This window comes from Gossypium hirsutum, chromosome A02 (genome assembly GCF_007990345.1).
Source record: "Gossypium hirsutum isolate 1008001.06 chromosome A02, Gossypium_hirsutum_v2.1, whole genome shotgun sequence".
Taxonomy (NCBI): domain Eukaryota; kingdom Viridiplantae; phylum Streptophyta; class Magnoliopsida; order Malvales; family Malvaceae; genus Gossypium; species Gossypium hirsutum.
In genome coordinates this window covers 25965389-25992177 of record NC_053425.1, presented here as the reverse complement: position 1 = coordinate 25992177, position 26789 = coordinate 25965389, and the positions used below count along the sequence as shown (strand labels likewise).

Below are 26789 nucleotides of genomic sequence, written 5' to 3'. Positions count from 1 at the left end.
CCCGCCGTCAAATCCCAGGGCTCAACCCTGGACAGGCGGTGGAAACTACCAAGCTGGAGTACGATAGGGGCAGAGGGAATTTTCGGTGGAGCGGTGAAATGCGTAGAGATCAGAAAGAACACCAACGGCGAAAGCACTCTGCTGGGCCATTGATAAACAATTTGTTGGACAATACTCAACGCAGTTACCACAAAATATACAAATTCCGAAATCAATACTGTAATTATTAAAAATTAAATTTTATTATTATTCGAATTAATATTCGAATTATATAATAATAATTTTTAATATTCTAAAAAATAAATAAAAAATGAAAATCTATAAATTTAATATTAATATATAAATTGCATAAAATTAAAATAAAATAAAGTAGGAAATCACTAAAAAATGAATACATAAACTAAATACAATAATAGATACTGATGCAAGTTAATTCTGGCCTCAAAGGATACGTCTCTTCTGATCGATAAGTGGAAATATTACTTTGTCGATTTATGGCAATATTATTTTTACCTGTGGTCTTAATAAGGAAGAGTCCGTATAAATCAATTATCTAAATATTCTCTCGACTTTCTAGGCTATCTTTCAAGTGTGCGATTAAATCCTTCAGTGGTACGGAGTCAAATGCTAGAAAATTCATTTTCTAATAGATAATGCTGTGAAGACGTTGGATACAAGAATTCCAATTATTTCGCTCATTGGATCATTGTCTAAGGCGAAATTTTGTAACACATTAGGGCATCCCATTAGTAAGCAGACGTGGGCCGATTCCCCCGATTCTGATATTATTGACTGATTTGTGCGGATATCCAGAAATCTTTCTCATTATCACAGTGGATCTTCAAAAAAAAAAGTTTGTATCGAATAAAATATATACTTCGGTTTTCTTGTGTTAAAACTTTGGCTCGTAAACACAAAAGTACTGTCCGTGCTTTTTTAAAAAATTAGGTTCGGAATTTTTGGAAGAATTCTTTACGGAAACGGAAGAACATGTTTTTTCTTTGATCTTCCCAAGAGGTTTTTTTGCTATGCGAAAGGTCTACAGGGGACGAATTTGGTATTTGGATATTATTTGTATCAATGCTCTGGTCAATCATTCATGATTGGTTATGAAATTATGTAAATTCAATTATCAATTACAATAAAAATGATAATTTTACGAAACGATGGAACCCACTATGTATTTATCCATTTCTATTTACTCCTTTATTTTAGTTAATATACTTTTTTTGATACCTAGTATCAATACAATTTCTTATTTCAAGGCGAAATGAAATGCCTAGAAAAATAAACATAAAAGAAATTGAAGTGTGAAAATGGTTTCAAATTCCTTTGATGGATAAGGTAAAGGTGTGTATGGTCAAACTCAAATAATGATAAAAGTTGTACTTTATTTAATTGGAAAAAAATATAGCCAAGTCACAAAACCTGTGTTAAATACTTTACTTTTTATGTAAGTTGATAAATGTAGACATTATTTTTTTACTTTCACAAAATATAGCCAAGTCACAAAAAATATAGACATTATTTAGCTTTTAACATTTTTACTTTCAATAGTTATTAAATTATTTTTTTGAAGTGGTTAAACCATCTAGATGATCCAATTGAACTATAACTCCAATCGATTCAACCTTAGCCTTACATTGCAAAACACCACAGATTCTGCTATATCTGAGTTCATTTTTCTTTTTAACAAAGACGATTATAGCTAAGATAAAAGGAAAAAAAAGTGTAGAAATATAGAAATTAAAATTCTAAATTTATTCAATTAATATCTTATGAATAATTACATTAATAGCTGAATTAAATTCTAAGCTCACTTTAATTCTTCCTGTTTTTGCAGTTCTATACACTCAGAACCAAACAAAAGAAAAAGTGCCATTTTCTTGGCCCTCTTTCCCTTGATAACTTGAATCTCAAAAATCACGGTGCTTCGAGCTTCTTCCACAAATAGAACGCTCTTCTGATAATTGGATCAGCTGAGAATCCTTCTGCATATGCACTTATGGCATTCAAAAGGCTTGTGAATTTCTCCCCATTGTCCTGTTTTCAACCATCATAATTTACAGTTTTTAAGGTTTCTCCATTTTATGATATAATATGAATATATCATGCAATGGAAATGACCCTCAACTATAAGGACATTCCTTTCACTTTAGGTTACCAAACATGCAACATTCAGGTGTCTACAACATCATATGCCAGTCATAGCCAATCTTTTCACCAAACCAAGAGTGAACTTCAGGAAATCGTATATATAAAGTGTAAATCTTTTGAAACTAAATCAGTCCACAAACCTCGGGTTTATTAAATGTGAGATCTCTGGTGGAAAATGGTACCATATAGAATGGAAGATCACATCTCAGCATTGCCTACAATAACATCAAACTTCAAGTGTCAGGATAGATGCATAAGATAAAGAAACCTGTAACCACTTCAATGCTAGTTGTCCACAAGCGGGATGAAAAGATCACCAAGTTTTTGCTTAAGACGGCTTGATCAGCATTTGCTATCAAGGCCTGCAAAACATTACATAGAACTTTAGTTCGTCAGTTGACTTATAATATATAACAGAAAAGAAAAAATAAATAAAGAGAGAGAGGAGGCTAAGGAACCTTATTTCACATTAAAATTAAAACTTTTAAAACATCAAAGCAAGCATGCAGAAGATTCTCACAGAGCAATAAATGGAAACCACGCCTCATTTTCTTCCATCAAATCCCAAAATTTCCCTTTGCGGGTAAGAATAACTACTATTCATCATAACACAGTAGGGACCATGGAGTTGTTTGTGAATTCAGGATATTTAGTCCCTCCCTATAGAAACTCACGAAAAGTCTTTTGATTAACCTCAAGGAAAAAAGCACGTAGTTCAGAATATCCATGTTAGGTCATAATGCTTTCATATTTACAAATCTTCAAGAAGTTTAAAACAAACTATTTGAACCTGTTCTTCCAAAAAGGAGAAGTTTTATATCAACAAACTAACTCACCTATCAAACGTGACCCTAAATTAATGAATCATTTCTAGCAGCTTCAGCTTTAGGGCAGTAATTGCTGTTAATATGTGGCTAGAACTTAACCCATAAGATCAAAATTTCTCACATGCTAGAGCCGATTTAGGTTCAAAACTAGAATGAATCCTGAAAATGAATGATTGAATAAACAGAAACAACAATTAGTCCAAGTAAACCTCATTTATAGGCGAGTTTATGTAATTATTAGGAATCAGGACTTCCTTGAATATATTTATTCAAATCACACCCCAACCAAGTCTACAACTTGTGCTTATGCAATTGACCCAACTTATATATAATGCATCTGACAGCAAAAGATTGTACATAAAACAATCTTTTAGTAGCATGCACATATTCATTTTATTTTCATCCTGAGCTTATTCTACCTTCCTGATGTGGTCCACTTCAACTTCATCAACACACTTCAGTAAATTCTCCAATGTGCCTACACACAAAGATCATAAACAAATACAACAAAACAAAAACAGATGAGGAAAAAAGTTAACAGTGGCGTAGAATAGAAGAGAATACACAATGCATGAAAATCAGTAGCTTTAAAGCAAATATAAAAGTGCAACCCCAGCTAATTTAATGTCCTTAAAATAAAATATTAGAAAATTAGAGCATAATGAAGTCCACAAGACAGTTGTGAAAAAACATATCTACAATCTTTAGAGCATGAAATGGTCCATATCACATTAAGTTGAAACCAGTATTTCAAGGATGATTAATTGGACAGATTGATGTGTCAGATTTCAGTTTCCTAATTAAGGAATATTTGAGAGTATCAAATAGGATTCTATAAATATTTTATCCCTAACTTTAAGGCTGTTTTTAGGTACAGCATCCCTAGAATTAGTCTGTTTCCTAGTGCAAAGTTTCCTAAGCTAGGCTCACTATGTGTATAAATATTTATGTAATTTCTTGTGAAAATTATAATCGAAATAGCCTGTTTTAACATGGTATCAAAGCTTTTTTAGCCCGATTTCTAGGATTTTTTTCTTTGTCGGCGATCTTTTTCCTGACTCCAACCAACCCTCAAGCCTGTAGAATTTGTTCAAACGAAACATGACTGAAACTGTCAAAATCAGTAACACTGGGGATGTCTCAGAAGTTTCTGTGAACAACTCAAACCCAACAAGTGAGTTTCAGAACATCCAAGTAGCCTACAGGCTAAATGGGAAAAATTACCTAAAGTGGTCTCAACTGGTTCGTACGTTCTTGAAGGGAAGAGGAAAACTGAGTCACTTACTCGAAACTGGACCTAAAGAAGGAGATCCTAAGTTTGATGCTTGGGATGAACAAGACTCTATGGTAATGTCTTGGTTATGGAACTCTATGATGCCAGAAATCAGTGATACATGCATGTTTCTTAACACATCCAAAGAAATATGCGAAGCTGTGAAACAAACTTATTCTAAAGTTCGAGATGCTGCTCAAATCTATGAAATCAAGACTAAGATTTCATCTACCAAGCAAGGAAGTCGATCAATCACGGAGTATTCCAATCTGTTGCAAAGTTTATGGAAAGAGATGGATCATTACCAGTGCATTCAGATGAAATGCAGTGAAGATGCAGCACTCCTGAAAAGGTTCGTTGAAAAGGATCGAATTTATGATTTTCTTGCTAGACTAAATGTTGAGTTTGATGCAGTAAGAGTTCAAATACTTGGAAAAGAGGAACTACCATCACTAAATGAGACAATTACAATTGTTCGTGCTGAGGAAGGAAGAAGAGGAGTTATGGTTGAGCAGCCAACTAGTGAAGATAATAGACAGATAGAATGTACAAAGCCTATTAACAGGGATTCCGTATGCAGCACCTACTGTAAAAAGGCCCGTCATACTAAAGAAAGATGCTAGAAACTCCATGGGAAGCCACAAACAACAAATAAAAATTTTTCAGAAAAAAGTGGACAACCAAAGGGACAAGGGCGAGCATATACAGCAAGACAGCTGGATGGAAAAAATAATTCTCACGAATCACCTGTTGAATTCAATAAAGCAGAAATTGAGAAGTTAAAAAATTTGCTGGGATCATTGGAAAAATCTTCTTCAACAGGTACTTGTAGTTTGGCTTTTTCAGGTATATCCTCTTCTCAAGATTCTAAAGTCTCAGATACAGTCACCAAAAGTTCTTGGGTCATTGACTCAGGAGTTACAGACCACATGACCCACTCCTCACAAAAATTTATTTCATATACACCTTACCCTAGTAGTAGAAAAATAACAGTAGCCAATGGTTCTGTGATCACAGTGGCTAGTCAGGGTGATATTGTTATAAACAAAACCCTTACTCTTAAAAATGTCCTTCATGTTCCAAAACTATTTGCCAATCTTTTATCCATTCAAAGAATTACCAAAGACTAACTGTAAAGTGGTTTTCTATCATAATCGATGTCTTTTTCAGAAACAGAATACGATGAGGATGATTGGACATGCTAAGGACGTAAATGGCCTATACTATCTTGAAGAATCCAGTGGAGAAGTTAGTACTCTGAATTCCTCACCTTCATCTTTCATATCCGAATCTATTAAAACCAATAAAGACCAAATTTGGCTCTATTACCTTCGCCTTGGTCATCCATCGTTTAGAGTCCTTAAAATTATGTTTCCTTCATTGTTCAAAGGATTACCTGTTGAAAAAGTTCATTGTGATATCTGTGAACTTGCAAAACATAAACGTACCTCTTTTCCAATAAGCAATAAAAGAACATCCACTCCTTTTACTCTTATTCATAGTGATGTTTGGGGGCCATCCACTATTTCAAATATTTCTGGGGCTCAGTGGTTTGTATCCTTCATTGATGATTGTACTCGTGTGTCTTGGATATTTCTTTTAAAACAAAAATCTGATGTAAGGTCTGTCTTTCCAACCTTTTACAACATGATCAAAACACAATTTGGAGCTGAAATAAAAAGGTTTAGGTCAGACAATGCCAAGGATTATTTCAATCAATTTCTCTCAACGTATTTCCAAGAAAAAGGCATTATACATGAGTCATCTTGTGTTAGTACACCACAACAAAATGGTGTTGCTGAAAATAAGAATGGTCACATTTTAGCTATTACAAGAGCCCTTTTATTCCAAAAAAATGTCCCTAAACAATATTGGGACAATATTGGAGGAGGCTGTTTTAACTGCTACTCATTTGATAAATAGATTGCCTACAAAAGTCCTTGAATCTCAAAGTCCTATGCAAGTTCTAGCAAAATTCTTTCCTGATTTCAATACTTCAAGTAACCTTACTCTTAAAATATTTGGTTGTGTTGCCTTTGTACATGTTCATTCTCAAAATAGAGGAAAATTTTTTCCACGAGCTGCCAAGTGTCTCTTTCTTGGTTATTCTTCCACTCAAAAGGGGTACAAATGCTATCATCCAGCCACAAATAAAATTTGTAACAGCGGATGTTATTTTTGTAGAACAAGAGAATTTCTTTACTCGTCCTTATCCTCAGGGGGAGATCTTATTCACAGAAGATAAGGACAAAGAATTCTTTCTTCTTGACATTCCAGCTCCTGTCCAGCAACCAAACACTCACATTCTAGCTCCTATCCAGCAACCAAACACTCCCACTCAATCCTTGCCTACTAACCAACCTGCCCGACTTGAAACAATGGCCCATATACAACCTGAAACAGAGCCTAATACACCCAAATCACCAAGAGTAATTCAAGACACTACTCGTCCTTTACTGGTTTACTCAAGGAAAAAGGCACCGGTGCAAGTTCAATCATCTTCTTCTCCTATACGACCTGAGGTAATTGTTGAACCTATTTTGAATTCTAATACTACAAATTTAGATGATTTTCCCATTGCTATTAGAAAGGGGACTAGAACCTGTACAAAACATCCCTTGTACCTATTCATGTCTTACAAAAACTTGACCCATAACGACAAAACCTTTCTTACTAGCCTAAATTCTATCTCCATTCCCAAAACTGTATCCGAGGCATTAGAAGATGAGAATTGGAAAAATGCCATGAAAGTTGAAATGGAAGCTCTTGAAAAAAATAAGACATGGGACTTAGTGAAATCACCGAGAGGAAAGAAACCAGTGGGATGTCGCTGGGTGTACACAGTGAAATATAAGTCAAATGGTTCTTTGGAGAGATACAAAGCAAGATTGATTGCTAAAGGGTACACTCAAATGTATGGAATAGACTACCTTGAGACATTTGCCCCTGTTGCAAAGATGAACACTATAAGAGTGTGGTTGTCACTAGCTGCCAACCGAGGCTGGAAATTACAGCAATTTGACATCAAAAATGCCTTTTTACACGGTGATCTTGAGGAGGAAGTCTATATGGATGTTCCTCTAAGATTCGGTCCAAATACAAGACAGGTAGTTTGCAGACTAAAAAAGGCTTTGTACGGACTAAAACAGTCCCCAAGGGCTTGGTTTGGAAGATTTACCAAAGTAATGCTCAAGTTGGGGTATAAACAGAGTCAAGGAGATCACACTCTGTTTGCAAAACACTCCTCTTCAGGGGGAGTGACTGCTTTATTAGTCTATGTTGATGATATTATAGTGACTGGTGATGATCTAGAAGGAATGGAGAACTTAAAAAAATGCCTAGTAAAAGAATTTGAAGTCAAAGAGCTCGGTAAGTTAAAATATTTCCTTGGTATTGAAGTGGCACACTCTCGGAAAGGAATATTCATATCTCGAAAAAATACATAGTTGATCTGTTGACAGAGACGGGCAAGTTGGGCTATAAACCAATATAGACACCCATAGAGGTGAACCACAGACTTGGATATGCACTAGAAGATGCAGCAGTTGATAAAAGGTCATATCAAAGACTTGTGGGGAAGCTCATTTACTTGTCTCATACCAGACCAGATATTGCCTATACAGTAAGTGTTGTAAGTCAGTTTATGCACAATCCCAAAGAATCACATCTTAGAGCCATATATCAGATTCTACAGTACTTAAAGGGCACGCCAGGCAAAGGAATCCTATTTAAAAAAGGGGAGAATTTAACCCTTGAAGCCTATACTGATGCAGATTATGCAGGATCTATAGTTGATAGAAGATCAACCTCGGGCTATTGTACTTTCCTAGGAGGCAACCTTGTGACTTGGAAGAGTAAAAAACAAAATGTTGTGGCTAGATCTAGTGCAGAAGCTGAATTTAGGGCGATGGCTCTTGGAGTTTGTGAGTTGTTATGGCTAAAAATTATTTTGGAAGATTTGAATATCAACTGGGAAGGTCCAATGAAGTTGTATTACAATAATATGGCTGCTATCAATATTGCACATAATCCAGTTCAACATGATCGAACGAAGCACGTTGAGGTTGACAGACATTTTATAAAGGAAAAACTGGACAGTGGCTTAATTTGCACTCCATTTGTATCCACTGATGGTCAACTAGCAGACATACTTACCAAAGGATTGTTTGGGAAGTTGTTTCAGAAATTAGTAAGCAAGCTGAGAATGGATGATATCCACTTCCCAGCTTGAGAGGGAGTGTTAGATTTCAGTTTCCTAATTAAGGAATATTTGAGTGTATCAAATAGGATTCTGTAAATATTTTATCCCTAACTTTAAGGCTGCTTTTAGGTACAGCATCCCTAAAATTAGTCTGTTTCCTAGTGTAAAGTTTCCTAAGTTAGGCTCACTATGTGTATAAATATTTATGTAATTTCTTGTGAAAAATATAATCGAAATAGCCTGTTTTTAACAATATGATAGTCATATGGGCTCCAATATCCACAAATATGCTACAATCAGTATATGCACAAGTTGGAATCTTCAATAACAATATTAAAATCAGTATTAACAATATTTCTTAACTTTTCCAAGGGGAAGAAGCATAAATCTATTAGCATTGAAATAGAAGCTTCTCTAAATCTCTACAATCCAAGCACGTGCTGGAATCAACAATTGACTCAAGTATGCTATAATTTGACAAATGATTACTCATAAAAGGAAAGCATATACTAATAGCTACCATAATAGATTATTCCATAACCCATTCCATTCCAAATATCTTTTATTCATACAAACATTGACAAATATCTAATTTGATACGTCATATATATTTGCCATGTGTATGCTCAGCCAGATATATGATGATGATGTTGTACATTTTTTTCTAATACTAAAAGATTTTATTCACAAGTGTACTTCACTCCATTTAGGTGACAAGACATGAAGAGCATTTATGAAGTTTTCACTTGCTACTCAGGCAACTGTACTTTTTTCCCCCCTATCTTTTCAAAGGAACCAGGTAGAAGAAGATTAAATTATTTTGGCAAGGGATTATCAATTGCCACTGATAGCTATGTCTAGGTCTAGTAGTGGCTCAAGGCTTGCCACAAATCATGGTGATATTGCATCTTTGAAGATAGGAATGTAACTCACAAAAGAGAGAAGGTACAAATGATTCTCATATTCTTACAGAGTATATAAATACAAATAGAATGAGGCATTCAATTGGTTTTGCATATGACAGCCATTTTGCTAAACCCATCAAAAGGATATAGAAACATAAAGCTAACAGAGGACCAACATTTATCAAATAAAGGTCACCCAAAGGCATCATATACCCAACAGAACCTCCAGAAACGACAATTTAAAACATTGCTCAAATCCTATGGAACAACACCAATTTCCTTGCTTATATAAAGGGTGAAATAAAACTATTAATTTGTTCATTATCATTCCAGGACGACTAGCATACTCATTACTAACATGAAAAGGGGTGGATAGTTTCATCTAATAGAAAAATAACTGCAGATTTGCAGTTCTTAACAAAATAACATACCAAACTTACTGATAAGTTGAACAGCATGGACATTCCCAATTCCATCAACTCCTGCACTTAAAATGCATTGACATCAATAATCTGAGGCGCAATCTGATTGAAAAGTAAATTAGGATGGAAAACTCTGTATTGAGATTCAAGGTAATGAATCGATAAGCATGCTTATGTTAACCTTGGAAAGAACTCAATTTTCAAACACAAGTAGTGTAGAAAAAACATCAGGTAAAATTTAAGCCACTCCAACTCACCCAAACTCTATCTAAACAACATAGTTGCATTCTATCGCTGCAGCTATGCATGTTGCATCCAAAATTTCAGAAACAAAGCATTCAAGCCTCATAAATACGAACAAAAGAAAAGGTAAAACGTAGTCTCTATTAAATGCAGCCACTAATCTTTTAATTCACGTAAATTTTCCACTATAATCAGATATGTCAGACTTATGCTATGGTTTGTGTCTTTCTGGAAACCAACTTTTATATATGTACACGGCCAAAGCAGTGAAAAAATATAAGAACTTCATTTCTCCATTTTATACTTCCTGCAAACTCTAATACTAACAAGCTATGCTTTCACTCCAGGCATGACCATCACATAGGACCCTGCTGAACCAAAATGAATAGGACATCCACTTCCAAATAAAGAGAAAAGCCCAATCCAGAGTCTCAACACCAATGAACATGCACCAACTATTTTCTCTATTGAAAAATCATGAAGAAGGATTCAAGTGTATACAATGTCCTTGATCCAAACATCCTTAGTCCCATTTCCACTGTACCGTATTTCTAAAATAATAAGGTAATGTCCTAACCTGTCATATAGGAGATGTGAATATGCTTATTTCTTGTCAATTACATTTTCCAATTTACCTTTATTTCCCAGGGTCTCCAGCAAATACCTTCCCCTGGTATGATTAATAATATAACAGGTTTAACCCCACAACAAGTGGCATGGTCATTCCTAAATTAATTTTAGGTTCCTGAAGTGACAAATAAATAAACAAATAAATAAAAGAGACTTGGAAGGTTCCATAGGTCATTCCATACATGATATCATCTCTTCCACTAGTTACATAATTATACACCAGCCATCACCCTAAATACAGTTTTCTTTAGTATATAAAGCTAGCTGATACCTCATGGTTAATAAAACCAAACATCATTTTGGAAGGAAAAGACTTCTCATACACCTCATCTCTCTCGTGTTTCAAGCTCTGATTCCAGATCCTAGTTCTCACTTCTAACTAGTTATTTCATAATTATAACATCCTATTCTGTATTCCCTACTCCATACTTCCGAGATCCCATTCCTCACATCCAAATCCTACTTCTTCATCACTTAGCCCTAGGTCTTTGCCAATCCTCCTTTCCATCCTCTCCGCCTCTATCATGTATTCACATTTCCACACCCAAAAACCAGATGAATCATTTACATGAAACATAGCTCATCCAAGAGATGGTGAATGCAAACTTGACAAGAAACTTAAACAGGAAATGCTTTATATCACAAATAACTTTAAACTTCTATATGATGTATAAATAGAAAATGTATAGCTTCTACAAATGGCTAGATAAAAGGAGCCAGGTTCAAGTATAAAAATATTGCTCAAATCAATTTGTTGGTGCTTCTCCATGCCATTAAGTAACTGAAGGGAATAATAAAAATCGCTGACCAAAAAATGGTGAATATTTTCTTTCTTATTTTACTGAGCGTATTTGAAACTAATATTATGACAACCTGGGATATTATCACATCTATCACCCACAAGAGAGACTACATCAACAAACTGAGAAGGTTTCAGATCTCCGTATCTTTTTGAGAAATCCTCCATTCCGAATGAAACCATCCTGGTAAAGCAAAGCAATAAAAATGAAATATCAGATACTTAAGAACCAAGGCAGAAAATCTAAAACTGAAAAGTAAAACAAACTTCGTTATCTTCGGCAGAAGAAACCACCATAACTAGTATCTTAAAGTTCCGAATTTTCAACATATTAGTAAATTTTATCAGTTCAACTTCTCAATATAATTAGTAGTAACCATCAAATTATAATCTGAACAACTGACAGAAACAGCCAGTGTGTGATGTCAAGGTATCTACTCTATAATGAATAATCTCCAGGTAAAACAAGATTTGCTGGGAAAATAAGATAGTGGTGCACATCTAGTTTTACTTTTATAACCCCAAATAGCTCTGGCCTAAAATTAAATATCTTGATATGGGTACCAAATTTCCTAAACTACTTTCAGCATATAATTAATGAACCTAAACTAGCCAAAAATAGTCAAAAAAAAATAGTCAAACTTTTAATTACTAGTTTATTACTAATAACATCATCATAACTTACAATGAAAATGAAAAAAATAACAAGAGGATTCTTCGGATATAACATTTTAAAACTTATATTTTAACTGTCCCAAATTGGCAGCTTCCACTAAATTTAGTAGGAAAATAGTCAAACGACAAGAGATAAGCCTAATCTATCAATATCCATGAATTCAGATATAGCATTGAGAGTTACATTAGCAGGGGCACGCACACATCAAAAATGATAGCCAAATTAGAAAGTCTCCTGTAGAAATATTTAGAACCCATATACTAGACCAAAAGTCCTTTAGGATACCGACACATATGTACAGCACAAATTTGTACAAAAGAAGCATACATACACAAAGAGAGATGTATATTTATACATATATATATGGAAAATGTGCGTTATGTATACAAAGAAATTAGCAAGCTGCCCACTATATGAAAAACAAGGTCTTCATTACCCTTTTCAATTGAGGTTAAGAACGATAATGTATCAAAGAATGTATACTAACTCATAGCCACGTGGTGCAATTCGTAGTAGGCGTAATGAAGGACATAGGATCTGAAAGAAATCCTTGTCTGGGGAGACAACTCGAACCTGTCAGGAAAAAAGTTAAATCCAAAGCACCTAATCAGAAAGGCAAAGTACTAAAATACTGAGTATTTATATGATACTAAAATTGTGTCCTTAGGAATAATAAATCATAGATACTTCTAATAAAATGATTTCTTGGTTGCATAATACTTAGTCAAATCCTATGAGCAAACTTATTTACAAAAATCAAAGCCTGTTGACTTCAGCCCTGATTTTTATAAGACAACTACTTTCTTCCTATTCCATTATGATATACATGCTCTACCTCTTTACTCACATATAGATGGACAAGGATTAAAAGAAAGGAAATATTTCCATTGATATCATTAATCATTCAGCCATTTTAAGAAGGTATCGCTTAATCGTCATTAACTGATTATATAACGTCAAGAATTATTTTGAAATGCTTAACTTTTTGAAAATTTAAATCATTAATGTGATTCTATTTTTATTTTTTTTACAGAAACAGATTTTAATACCATAAGAACTGAAACTGGCCAAAAACATCTCCAATTATTTCAATCAACATGCCTCCACCATACGTCATCAGTGGAGTAACAGTAGCTACCAAGTAACCAGAGATTCAACAAGAGAAACTTCAGACCACTTCAAACTTTTGAAAAAGTAAACTCTTAATACAGCTCCAGCATCAGGTAAATATGTCTTTCCTTAATTCGTGCTGGAATTCCTTAAATTAAGCAGATTTTCTACCTTAGTTCTAGGAATTTCCTTGTACTAGTAGCCATAATCAAATTACTAATTTTTAGGGATAGGCTAATTTCTAGAGATTATTTCCTTTTTATTTTTCCTGCTATTCTTTAAAAGGCTATAGCCAGATTAGAAAAAATAAGAATAATTCTTCTTCCTAAACTTGTTCATGGTATCTAGAGCATCAGGAATTCAGTTGATCCTACTCTTTCTTCTCTTTTCTTGTTCTGTTTTCTCTGTTAGAAACCCTACTCCCATGGGTGACACCGAAAATTCCTCTGAGACTCTTCATAAACTTCGGCTAACCAAAACTCAACTTGAGGCTCTTCATAAACTACTCAGGACTCCTACAGTCAGTGGGTCACTAGCTATTCAAGGTACTGCTTTAAATACTACACACGAACCTTTCACAACTTCCTGGATACTAGACTCGGGTGCATCCGACCACATGACAGGTAATCTAAGTTTGTTTCACACCTATTTACCTTGTCATGATCACTCTTGGATTCGCATAGTTGATGGATCTTACTCGCTGGTGGCTGAAATTGGGACAGTTAGACTTACTGAAAATTTTTCCCTTGATAAAGTTTTACATGTTCCAAATCTTTCCTATAATTTACTCTCAATTAGCAAGCTTACCAAGGATCAAAAAGTACTTGTTGAATTTTCTGCTTTAGGTTGTGTGGTTCAGGAACAGGAATCGGGGAAGATGATTGGCACTGCTAAAGTTGATGATGGCTTATATGTTTGGAACAAAAACAGTTCACAAGAAGGGATGGCCTTATCTACATCAAAAGAAGATTCTATCATGCTATGGCACCGTAGACTAGGACACCCAAATTTCATGTACTTGAAGAAATTGTTTCATCTACTATTTCTAAATAAGAAAATAAGTTCATTGAACTGTGAAGTTTGCCAACTGTCTAAACACACTCGTGTCCCTTATCCTTTGAAACCTTATGTTCAATCTCAACCTTTCTCTTTAATCCACAGTGATCTATGGGGAGCCAGTCGAGTAAAAAACATCACATGGGCTAGGTGGTTCATAACTTTCATTGATGACCACACTAGAGTTTGTTGGATCTATCTCCTTAAAGAAAAGTCCGAAGTCTCTAGAGTCTTCAAAAATTTTCATTCAATGATTCGAACCCAGTTCAATTCAAATATTCACACCCTTAGAACTGATAATGGGAGAGAGTACTTTAATTCTATCCTAAGTCCTTATCTGAGCAAGGAATCATACATCAAAGTTCTTGTCCTGACACCCCTCAACAAAATGGGGTTTCCGAGAGGAAAAATAGACACCTTGTAGCTGTGGCTCGTGCTCTTATGTTTACTATGGGTGTACCAAAGTATTTATGGGGAGAAGCTGTCCTCACTGCTTGTTATCTTATAAACCGACTCCCATCTAAGGTATTAAACTTTCAAACACCTTTACATACTCTTCAAAAAAAATTTCCCTTGTTTCGTGTTCCTAATCTCCCAACCAAAACATTTGGTTGCAAAGCATTTGTCCACAACCATCAACCTAACCGATCTAAACTTGATCCTAGAGCCCACACTTGTGTCTTTATTGGTTACTCACCTACACAAAAAGGGTACAAGTGCTACTCTCCAACCTTACACCGGATGTTTGTGTCCCTTGATGTTACTTTCTTCGAAAACGAGCCATATTTTTCAGCCTCTCATCTTCAGGGGGAGATACTTAGTGAAGATGAGACCTTGAGCAATCTTCTCATTATACCTTCAGACTCTATCAGCCCTACCACCACTACAAAACCTGCTGAAAATCCTACAGCCACTGTTTTTCCTGTTTTGGAACCTGTTTTTCCTGTTTTGGAACCTGTTTTTCCTATCTCCACTGCTCAGCAACAAGAAACAAGGGTGATTAACCATACCAATGAAGAAAAACAGCCCACTCATTCTGAAAAACAACAAGAAAAAACTTAGGGGCTTCGTGTATACTCTCGGAGACATCAGCTGCCTGAAATAGAAACAGCAGTGCCAATGCCATCTTTACCCGAGGACTGTCTTGAGGAAGAAGTTTCACCTCCTTCATCTTCCATCTATCTTCCAATTGCAGTAAGAAAGGGCACTAGGAGCTGCACTCAACATCCTATTTCTCGGTTTGTATCCTATGGAAACTTGTCTAAATCCTACAATGCCTTTGTTTCTAATGTTGACTCTATAGAAACTCCAAAAAACATAGAAGAGGCTCTTAAGTCAACCAAATAGAGGCAAGCTGTGTTGGAAGAAATAAAGGCTCTTGAAGACAATGGAACTTGGGAAATATCTAAACTACCTACTGGGAAGAAGACAGTGGGTTGTAAGTGGATTTTCACCACAAAATTTAAACCAGATGGGAGCATTGATCGATACAAGGCTAGACTTGTGGCCAGGGGTTTCACTCAAACATATGGGTTGGACTATGAGGAAACATTTGCACCGATGGCCAAATTGAATACTATTCGAGTGCTTCTCTCAATTGCTGTCAACTTAGAATGGCCTTTGATCCAATTGGATGTAAAGAACGCTTTTCCCAATGGAGAATTAAACGAAGAAGTCCACATGGATTTTCCGCCTGGATTCGAAGGAAGCAAGGGCCAAGTATGCAAGTTGAAGAAGTCCTTGTATGGACTCAAGCAATCCCCTAGGGCTTGGTTTAATCGTTTTGCCAAAGCCATGACTAGTAGACATTATACTCAAGGTCATGCTGATCACACCTTATTCTACAAACACTCGTATAATGGGAAGTGTTGTATTCTCATTGTCTATGTAGATGACATAATATTGACAGGGGATGATTCTATTGAAATTGAAAGACTAAAAGAGTTCTTAAGTCTTGAGTTTCAACTTAAAGATTTGGGGAATCTTCGATATTTTCTAGGAATGGAGATAGCAAGGTCAAAGGCAGGCATTTCAATCTCTCAAAGAAAGTATGTTCTTGATCTACTTTCTGAAGTTGGACTGTTGGGTTGCAAACCAGCCGAGACTCCTATGGAACCCAACCTTAAATTAGGAACTGATAAGGATGGGGAAGAGAGATAGGGGGAGATATCAACGGTTAGTGGGAAAACTTATCTTTCTCACACTCGTCCGGACATAGCTTTTGGAGTAAGTGTTATAAGTCAATTTATGCATGCTCCTAGGGAGAAACATTTGGACGCTGCCTACAGGATATTGAGATACTTAAAAGGGACTCCTGGTAAGGGGTTGCATTTCAAGAAAGATGTAAATCGAAGCATAGAAGTCTACACTGATGCAGACTGGGCAGGGGCAGTTAATGACAGGCGCTCCACAAGCGGTTACTGCAGCTATGTTTGGGGTAATCTCGTGACATGGAGGAGTAAAAAGCAATTTGTTGTGGCATGCAGCAGTGCTGAATCTGAATATCGAGCTTTGTCCCACGGTATATGTGAAGGAATGTGGTTACAACGGCTAATGGGTGAACTAAAATTACCCTATACAAAACCTATAACATTATACTGTGACAACCAAGCAGCAGTTAGCATAGCTCATAACCCTGTACACCATGACCGTACCAAGCATGTGGAAATTGATCGCCACTTTATTACGGAGAAAATTAACAAAGGGGAAGTTTGTGTTTCATATCTACCTACAAGACAACAAGTAGCAGACGTGTTAACCAAAAGCTTGAGCAGAAAAATGTTCGAAGAAATTATGGGCAAGCTGGGTTTGATTAACATCTACATTCCAGCTTGAGGGGGAGTGCTGGAATTCCTTAAATTAAGCAGATTTTCTACCTTAGTTCTAGGAATTTCCTTGTACTATTAGCCATAATCAAATTACTAATTTTTAGGGATAGGCTAATTTCTAGAGATTATTTCCTTTTTATTTTTCCTACTATTCTTTAAAAGGCTATAGTCAGATTAGAAAAAATAAGAATAATTCTTCTTCCTAAACTTGTTCAATTCGTGTAAAAGAAGCATGTTGAATGCCAATTTTGAAATTGTACACCCTTTTTTCTTATAATTGTTATTAATAAATGTGATATCACACAATAAATTGAACAACTGATTGTCACATGCAAAAGGAAGTACCTTTGAACTGGTGAAACTTCTTGTACTCCAAACAAAACTAAAAGTCCATATCAAAGGGCATGCTCATGTTTTCCCAAGTAAGTCTTAAGAAAATTACCTTAAACCCTGCATCAACACTCCTTGCAGCCAGTGTCCCAATCACATCATCAGCTTCTACACCAGGTACCTGCCTTAGACTAAATTCTTAATTACTTGCTACACACAAAAAGGATGAACAAATTCATAAGCATATCTGGCGTCAAATCAGTTATACCTCTATCACCTTAATGGACATAGCTTTGATGGATGCCTTCAAATATTGAAGTCCCTGCACTATGGTATCCGGTGTAGGAGGGCGGTTGCTCTTGTATGAAGGAAATAGAGTATGACGAAAATTTAAACCTTCAAAATTTGATAATATGTTTTCAGACATTTATTCAGATGAAAACATGTATATTTCCAGTCAAAAAGTGATATAACACAATGCATGTTTCTTTACTTGCAAATACTACAATTAATACCTAAAGTCAAAAGAAAGTTTAACAAGAGTCAAATACACCGATGCAAATAGGAAAAAGGACCACATCACAGGCCTCTTAAAAAGATACAATAAAGATAAAGCATTGAAACCTACATTAGAATATGACAATATTTTATATCAGTTAATGCTTCTTACAAGAAATAAGTCCATGTATAAAGCTAGTGATACAATTAGAAAAGGCTCTCCCAGAAGTACTTTAGGTCTAAAAGTCATTGACCAGGAAGAAAGTAGCTTCGAAAGGCAGATCTAATGGTTTAGCTTCGCCTCTTTACAGAAGCTCATACATCGTCCATGTTAGCAGAGATTTCCTGTTTATCATACGAACAGAGACTGGGAAAAGGACTTATGCACCACTATAGAAAATGTGATAGCACACAATCAAGATAACTATGGTTATGCCTAAACTTCACAATGACCCCAATCCATCAATTACATATTATAACAGTCAAGCAATTGGTTAAAATGGCCATTGCTTTTTCCTCACTTTCTCGAAAATTTGTCAATTAGCAAACACATTTCTTAAATACATGCATTCATTTAGTTTTTAAATCTTAGTAAATGAGAATTAATACTAAGCAAGAATTGCTCTGTCTATTCATCTCATTCAAGAAATTCTTATTTCTTAAAGTCTTTCTCTAAGTCAGTCATAGCAAGTTCAACTAAACCTAAATTCCAATGTGATGAAACCTCCTAAAGATCGAAGTTAAAGCCGTCATAGCATTGCCCATAACATGTTGCTTTCTAAATAACCACAGTTAAACGGACTACTGGTTCTTTGATGGAGAACTAGGGATAGAAGCAAGAAACCTGTCAAAGATTGTCAAACAAATTGGAAATAAGCTTTCCCATGTGAAACCTGCTCGTGAAGCAGAAGCAGAAATGACAGTAAAAGTAAACTGACAGGACTTTTAATTTACAAGATATCAAGAGACTGAGGAAGTCATTAGAGTGGCATTATTGGTATTTATATTTGAAAAGAAGAAAAAAAGTGCGATTATTAGGCAATCATAGTCAACCAGAAAGTGGTGTTATATGATTATATTTCATTCATTTAAGTTTTTGTTTCTAGTTGATGGATGGGGTATAATACACATATTGGACTTCAAAATTCTCACTTTAAACAACTAAGGACATGCAAAACCCCCTCAATCTGAAAGAACCAAGGACTTAAAGATCTGGCCTTCACTTTTACTTGGAAGATCAGGCCTTCAGTATGATATATATACACATATGTAATGTGTCTTTGCTTGTGTTACACCCACAAGGCTTCATCATTACTTATCCAGTTTCGCAGACTCATACTATCCCAAATTTCACGATTGATTTCTATGAGATTAGTCTATGTCAGCAATTTGACCACACAATTGAAAAAAAATTGCATCAAAAAGCATACCTTTTCCCATGACATTTTCTTTTGAAGAAATAGACGTATGACCAAATGGAATTCCTGAAAAGAAGAGGTCCTTTTTATTAAAAATTACTTGAAGGAAGAGCTTCAGAAGCCATGGAACTCCATGCCACTGACTAGAAAAGGGATCACCATACTAGATCATATCCAGCACATAAAGAGCATAAAGCGCCCAAAAATAAAATCAATTCAGGTGCATAGCAATCCACATTAGCTTCAAATAACATTAAAAGGTTTTGTTTTGATCGTATTGGGCATCTTAGAGATGCTAAAGTGGTTCGTAAAACTTCAATGACCAAAACGATTCAGATTTCATCAGTCTTTAAGCAATATTTTGAGCAAAAATAGGAAACTCGTCTTAGACAAAATTTCTACCTCTTTTATTAAATGAAACATCCAATTGAATTCAAAATCTGCATATATTTTTCAGGAAACAAAATTAAGATTGGAAAGAGTTTCAGATCTTCATACATAAATTTAAGCTAAAAGACTTTTACACTACAAATGACATAAGTATACAAAGTTTTTTTTTAGCATATAATAGTGCTTATACGCACAAAAACGAGCTCAAAAAAATGTATTGTCTATGCTCAATAGTGAAAGGTAGTGAAGAACTAATGGGGGCTTTCAACCGAAGTGTGGGTGAATGACTTCCAAATCCCTTGATATCAACATGCTAAAAGGTGAGAGAGAGTGTGAGAGAGACGGGGAACATTTCGAACTGGTACTACACTTACATAACACCTAGCACTAACTTTTGGATCAAACATGAGAACTTCTATATGAACTAGCCCAGGAATCGCTAAGAAAGATATTTGAAACCAAAAAATTTTCTCAAAAGCATCAAATATTAGTCGTAGTTTCTAAACAGATCTCATCCCCAAGTCGCCAACAATCTGAAAGTTGAGGATAAACTTGGTATTTCCCAGTAGTATAGTTGAACAACAGAATTCATACAAATACGCTTATGAGAACAAGCTTCATACCTATGCAGATGTGTATATGAAAGCAAAATAGATACATATAAAGAAAAATATAACTCAATAAAATTAGCATCCAACAACATGTTTCTAATTTGTAATGCCATACTTAATTTTATTTAAAATTAGGACTGCTTTGAAGTTAAATTTTGATTATTTATCTGAATATTTCAGAAGTAATGGATAAAAAAAAAAGCACAACCCTATTGCACAACAAAAGGAAAAATAACTTGTTAAATCTTTCAAAAGTGGCACTGCACTAGAAAACATATTTCTGTTAAGCCAAGAAAAATTACAAATTTCGGAATCCCAGTAGGAAATATTGATTTGCACAGGCAACATTAAAGGAATAAATGTTCCTTGGAGAAATAAATGGTAATGAAGAAAGTATAATTGATACCCTATATGTTTAAACGGATTTTGATATAAAGCTAGCCCTTCTTTGGTAGTCAGCATCAACTCATGCCTTAAAGACTAAATAAAGGGAAAGGCCTCAAGTTTTGAACAGAATTTGAAAAACTAAACAAGCATGTGATAGCACAAAAGAAGAGAGCAAGTAAGGTTAACAGCAGGCATGAGTGCATATCAGGATGTTCGCATAAAAGTGCACTAGCTCAATGGAACCTATGCTTTAGATTGTTTAAATTTGGGATCCTGAAAGAAGGAAAGAAAAGGACCAGGAGAAACAGAAACAAAATATATAAGTTAGATAGGTCAGATCAAATGTATTTGATTTTTTTTTCTAGCCTCCAGTTAGATAGGTAGTATTATTAAAACATGATCAACCTAATGAAACCCACAGCACAAAATTGTCACACATGTTTTTTTATATAATTTATGAAATAGAACAAGAAAGTGTACTGTTTTATCATAATCTTGGAAATTTCAAGAAATAGTGGTAAGTGGCAACTGAACCAATTTTCACTCTTTTAGTTAGGCTTTCAAGGAATATGTTTAATTCAGGCCAATTTGATTAGTCCAGTTTAGGTTTCTCCCCAAGACTTAACATGATCACTCCTACCAGTAACAGAAATGTATATGAAACAAAAGTAGATTAAGTATGGAAAATGTTCACCAGGGCAACAAGAGCAAAACTAGTTAATATCAGTTCCATTTAAAATCCATTTCCAAAAGCTCAAAGATCTATTTAAATAGTAATAAACCATGCTTATAAGGACAAAAGGTAAAATTATCTGTTGGAATGAGAGCCACACATATAGTGATTTATAAATTAAGTAATATAAGGAAACAATAATACTGAATTTTTAAAACTAACCATCATGGTCAAATACCACCTGCATCAGAAAGGGGGGAAATGCATAAGAAACACTGTATTTGGAAAATTATACAGCTATATAAACAGTAAAGTGAAAATGCAAGACAACTGCAATGACAAGCTATAAAATCACAGCAAGGAATACCTATGGACAGCCTAGCACAAAGCCATAAGAAAGAAATTTCTGTGGTACAGCTTAAAAGACTATGCAGGTTATGCAATTAACAACTTTCCAAGAGAAAAAATAACTGAATAGTCAACATATACTCCATATATTTGTGTTAACTTAGTGGGAAAAAAATCATAAAGTTCATTACTTTAAGTTCCTTGTTTTTCTGTTGCCATATGGATGATAATAAGTTTAACACGTTTGTACTTAAAATTAAGAAGCTTCAGGTGAAGAAATTCATATAAGTTTTCCATTTAGCCTTTTCCTTTTCAAGAGAAAAGAATACTACACATTGTTATGTTATACAAGCTCTAAAGGCAATCTTAACAGCAGTATACAGTAAAAAACTGTAACTCAATTAACTCATCAAACTAGTTAATTCTATGTATGAATATCAGACCAAAATATCTGTATTTCTACCTAACCAAATGCTATAGGTATACTAACATGGTAGATCAGCAAGTACTTAAAATTAATTTTTGACAGGATACTAACATACAAAAAAAACATGCTTTATTAGAATAATAATCAAGTTTACAGCCAGTGAGACAAACCAAATTAGTATGTTAATAATGATTGATAAATCATAAACTTTTCAGTTTGCTACTCCCATTAAGGCAATGTAGGCAGATTTCAACTTTAAGATCAAACATAAGTTGGAGATTAAAAGTGCTTTCTTCTATAAAAATTCAGTGTCCCTACTTTTAGTGAAATAGTTTGCTAGTGGTTATAAATATAGCCCAAACAGACAATATTTGAAAATAATTTTTATCAGTTTTATGGATCTTTTCTTTTTCTTTTTTTTTTTATTAGCGAGAGAAAATTTAATATAGAAATGCCTCCTATTAATAAAAATGCCTTTATGCCTTTCCATCAATAACGTCAGACTCCGTTTGTTTACAGAACTTCCAAATTCTAATGTAAAATGTAATGCCTTCAAGCCAATCTGGGACAGTGGAGAAGTAAACAGACAAGCATCTCTAAAAATGTTGTTAAGAAAAAACAAGACAATTAAACAGAAAAATAAAAAGCATGCATACCGCTACATGCGAAGGAACAAATTCCAGAACATCAATTATCTGCAAGATAACAATAATTAGAAATGCCTTAACCAATACAAAAAAATTGAAAATTAAAATCTTAAAAAGATTCTGAACAAGTATATAAAATTTCAAGATTTTTGTTATTTTTCAAACAATATAAAATACTTTAAACAGAGTCGCCTAAAAAGGAGAGCAAAATAATCTATTAAGGAAAATGCCTTCTATGAAATACATTTTCCCATGGAAAAGTATTTTCCATGAAACAGAGCCTGTAAAAAGTGACATCCATATCTTCTGGAACCACAGATAAGAATCATGCCACCTCTGATAGCTTAACAAAGAATCAAGTACTTCCATCATGAAAATAATGCATATATCAGCAAATCCCATAACTCCACTGTGTATTCTATTACCAATGAATAAGTAAAACAGATAGCAGGCAACAATGAAACTACATCAAATGAATGCCTTCAGCATAAATACAATAGAAAGTAAAACAAAGGACTTCCCTTAATGACGCATGTATAACTTACAAGTGATAAAGCTGTAAATATAGTTAAAACCCAGTCACCGTTGCCATCAGCATGTGATAGGTACCCATGGTGCAGTTTTGCTACTCCCAACATTACATGAAAACATGGGGGGAAATAAAGTAAAAAGTAAAATCAGTGTAACATAAGAGACACATGATAGGGAGAAAATTTATTTGTAAAAGTAACTTATACCCAGTTATAGGCACAAAGAAGAATAATTATGTTGGAACTTGGAAGGTAGTTATTATGACGACTACATTTTTAGAAACAAATTATATACCTAAGCCTTTTGTTTTGTTCATGTTTAATTTAAGAAATAATTTACCCATTGACACCAAAAACGAAAACCAGGCAGCAACAAGGAAACACCTAAGACTAGCAGCAGAAAAGAAGGAAACAAAAGGAACAATACTTCCAATACGATGAAAACAAAAACCTTTTCAGAAAATCAGAAAACATGATCGGCATGAATTACCTAGAAGTTTGTAGTAGGCCCTATAAATGACTGATGTGCCATCAATAAGCATTACTCTACCATTTGAGGATTTAGCATTCACCACAGTTTCTTGAAGGTTGGCTCTCCCTAGAGCTGCCTCTTGATGAAATATTTGTTCCTTTTTCGAAGAAATCACTGCATTCCCATGGGGAATTGCATGAAGATCACCAGGTACAGTAGAACTTAAGTTACCAGATAAGCTACAGTACTTCTGTCAAAGAAAAAGTGCATGAATAACATCAAGAAAAAGTTACATAATCTCCCTGTAGGATATGCATACTATCTCCCAAAATAAAAATAAAAAGACTGCAAAAGCAAAAAAGCCATTTGCAATCCGTCAACCACCAACATGATGCATGCTATTTAACTATACTATTTTTAAGTTTGAAGGCAATCTATGTATCCTCATTTTCCCACATAAATGGTATATTTCAGTTTCAAAAGCTAAGTTCAAACGTTGTAATTATAGTAACAACAGCATTCGTACAAGAATGTATTGATTGGTCTGGAACCAAAATCTACTAAAGGGGCACTGAAGATACAATAATGGGCTATATGCATAAATGAGAATACTGTCCTAACTAAAATCCAAACAATTGACACTGTTTTCTAATCAAGAATATGCAGCCAATAAACAAGAGAAAAAAAACTCTTCTAAGGTTCTTATTCTCCTTGCCCTACAAACATTCTTGAGCAGTACCTTCAGGCATTGAAATGGTGAAGGGCGGATCACATATAATCTGTTAAAACTCAATAATTTATTTCCATCCTTCAGATTCCTTGAGAAATGTCTCCGAATGCAAGGTAGACTCGTCCATAAGCAAGGAGTGCGAAGATTCAAAGAATGAAAACACGCCATTAATTCATAGCATTCCTTTTCTCGTATTATGATATATGCATACAAGAGCCTTCAAAGATGAATTTAACCAGAAAGCCGATTGATGTCAATTCTCCTGCAATGGAAATGGCATGATTAAACGAAATAACAGGAATGAAAAAGAATTTTCAGCCTGCAATGAAATAAATTCTTTCCAAAATATTCTTTTTCAATCTTTCATTAAAATAATAAATTTTTTTAAAAAAATTACATTGAACCTCCGTCAATGGCATCAGAGAAAATAATAATTCAAACATAGAAGCTCTTAACTAAGACAATATTTGCATCCGTAATCACCATCCAAGGGTTTAACTAAAACATAGATGCTCTTAACCAAAAATAAAACATTCTTTTTAAGCTTTTTTCTTTGGAAAATTCTCACATTCCATTTGAAAAATACAACCCTAATAAATGAGACAGCAAAAACACATAAATAAGAAATAATATAGTGGGAAATTAATTTTTCTTTGAAAAAGAGAGAGAGAGAGAGAGAGTAAATAGTCATTAGAAGAGGGGGGAATTTAGAATGAAGTTTAGTTTCTGTGCACCTGGAAACTGGATTGGATGAAAGTGAAGAGTGGCGAGTGGAGACAATTGCCCGCCAAAGCCCCAAACATATGGATTCTTTTTCTTTGAAGCACTCTGTTTTAGGGCTCCCTTGAATTTTGTTATACCCTATACAACAAATTAAATTTGTTCAACTACGTACATCCGCCGTATAGTGATACTTTTTACGGATTTTATCTGTTGAGAAACCCCTTTACTTATGTAAGGGTTTTGGATTATTTTTCTTTATCTAATAAAAAATAAGTGAAATTTTACATTATTTATCATTTTTTGAATCAAAAGCTTGTCATATAAAAAGCGTTTAATGCTTTTACTTTCTACTACGGGTCCCCTCTGTTGTTTTTTTTTTAAGGATAAACCATTAAAATAATCACTTTGGTTTTTCTTATGTTACATTTTAGTTATTTATGTTTGAAATGTTACGTTTTAATCACTTATGTTATCATATTGTAACATTTTAGCCACTAAGCCGTTAATTATAGTTAATGGTTGATATGATCCGCCTCGAATAATGAGTCGAGTCGTATTTACGTTGCCCGATTGTCTACGAGAAAGTATGGTTCAATTAGATGGATATCTAACTAAATCAATAAAATAGGCTCAACTGGGATTAAAAGATCAAAAATAAAATGGCTAATTGGAAAGGGAAAATATTTGGTTATCAAATAAATGGTAAAAGTTGATTATGTTTTGGATATGGTAAAAGGATAGAAAGAAACGGTTCAAGAAGCAAATACGAACCAACACTAATTAGTGTCAACCCAATATTTATATGCTTTTGAAAAGATTTGTAAATTCGGTCAAAACCTCGACCCACTATCAAGAAAGATAGGAACATCAGTATAAGGTTCGAACGCCACACTTGCGAAAGTGATAAGTTCAAGAAAGGCAAAAAACAGGTTGACGCCACTAGCTTTGTAGTTAAACCAACAGGTCTTTGAACAAAATTGGAGAAAAGTATTTCTCACCAAATGAGTAGAGTTTCATTAAAATGTCCAGACGTCCTTCAAAAATGGCTAGTTACACATATTTATAGGTATAGAAAAACTAGCTGAATAATCACATCTTAATGTGCTAATTAAAACTGAAATTAAACTCAAGTCTCTTGGCATTCTTGTAACAATTAACTCCATCCTTGAATTCACTTTAATTCAGCAGAATAAATATCCTTGATTGCTTGAAAAATGTCTTTTGAGATTTTCCTTGGCCAGCCGAAAAGACACCAACTACTTAATGGTGTTTTGAATGCTTGTTTTAATATTTGAAAGAACAAAATTAGCTGGTAGGTGAAGAGGTTGTTGCCGAATTTAAAAGGGTGTTAAAATGCTCCTTAAAACTCCTTAATTGATGTATGAAACCTCCCTTGTAACAACTTCTTCCTTCGTAGCCGAAAAAAACACTTGAAAAGTCACTTCCATTAAGTTGTAACAGCCTTGAAATGTAACGGT

At 34.4% G+C, this 26789-nt stretch overlaps 1 protein-coding gene across 7 annotated transcripts; it reads right to left on the bottom strand.

Moving 5' to 3' along the window:
* Positions 1-1742: 1742 nt before the first annotated feature.
* On the bottom strand, positions 1743-25544 carry LOC107950998 (DNA polymerase I). 7 transcript variants are annotated; one of them, XR_005906146.1, is made up of 17 exons: positions 25323-25544; positions 24598-24850; positions 23877-24108; positions 23402-23481; positions 22866-22904; positions 21657-21675; positions 19386-19439; positions 17726-17853; positions 17570-17638; positions 12621-12706; positions 11532-11641; positions 9795-9845; positions 3404-3462; positions 2994-3143; positions 2678-2817; positions 2475-2519; positions 2298-2372 (listed from the first exon to the last, which is right to left on the bottom strand). XR_005906146.1 is itself a non-coding variant. In XM_016885865.2 (16 exons), the coding sequence occupies exons 2-16, from the start codon at positions 24754-24756 to the stop codon at positions 1924-1926; spliced, it is 1326 nt and encodes a 441-aa protein (XP_016741354.2). In that variant the 5' UTR covers positions 24757-24850; positions 25323-25544; the 3' UTR covers positions 1743-1923. The 7 variants fall into 7 exon arrangements, 4 of the variants coding, with proteins under 4 accessions (XP_016741354.2, XP_040938667.1, XP_016741355.2 ...); XR_005906150.1 differs by having other exon boundaries at positions 9804-9845; XM_016885865.2 differs by lacking the exons at positions 2678-2817; positions 2994-3143 and adding an exon at positions 1743-2043.
* Positions 25545-26789: the final 1245 nt, after the last annotated feature.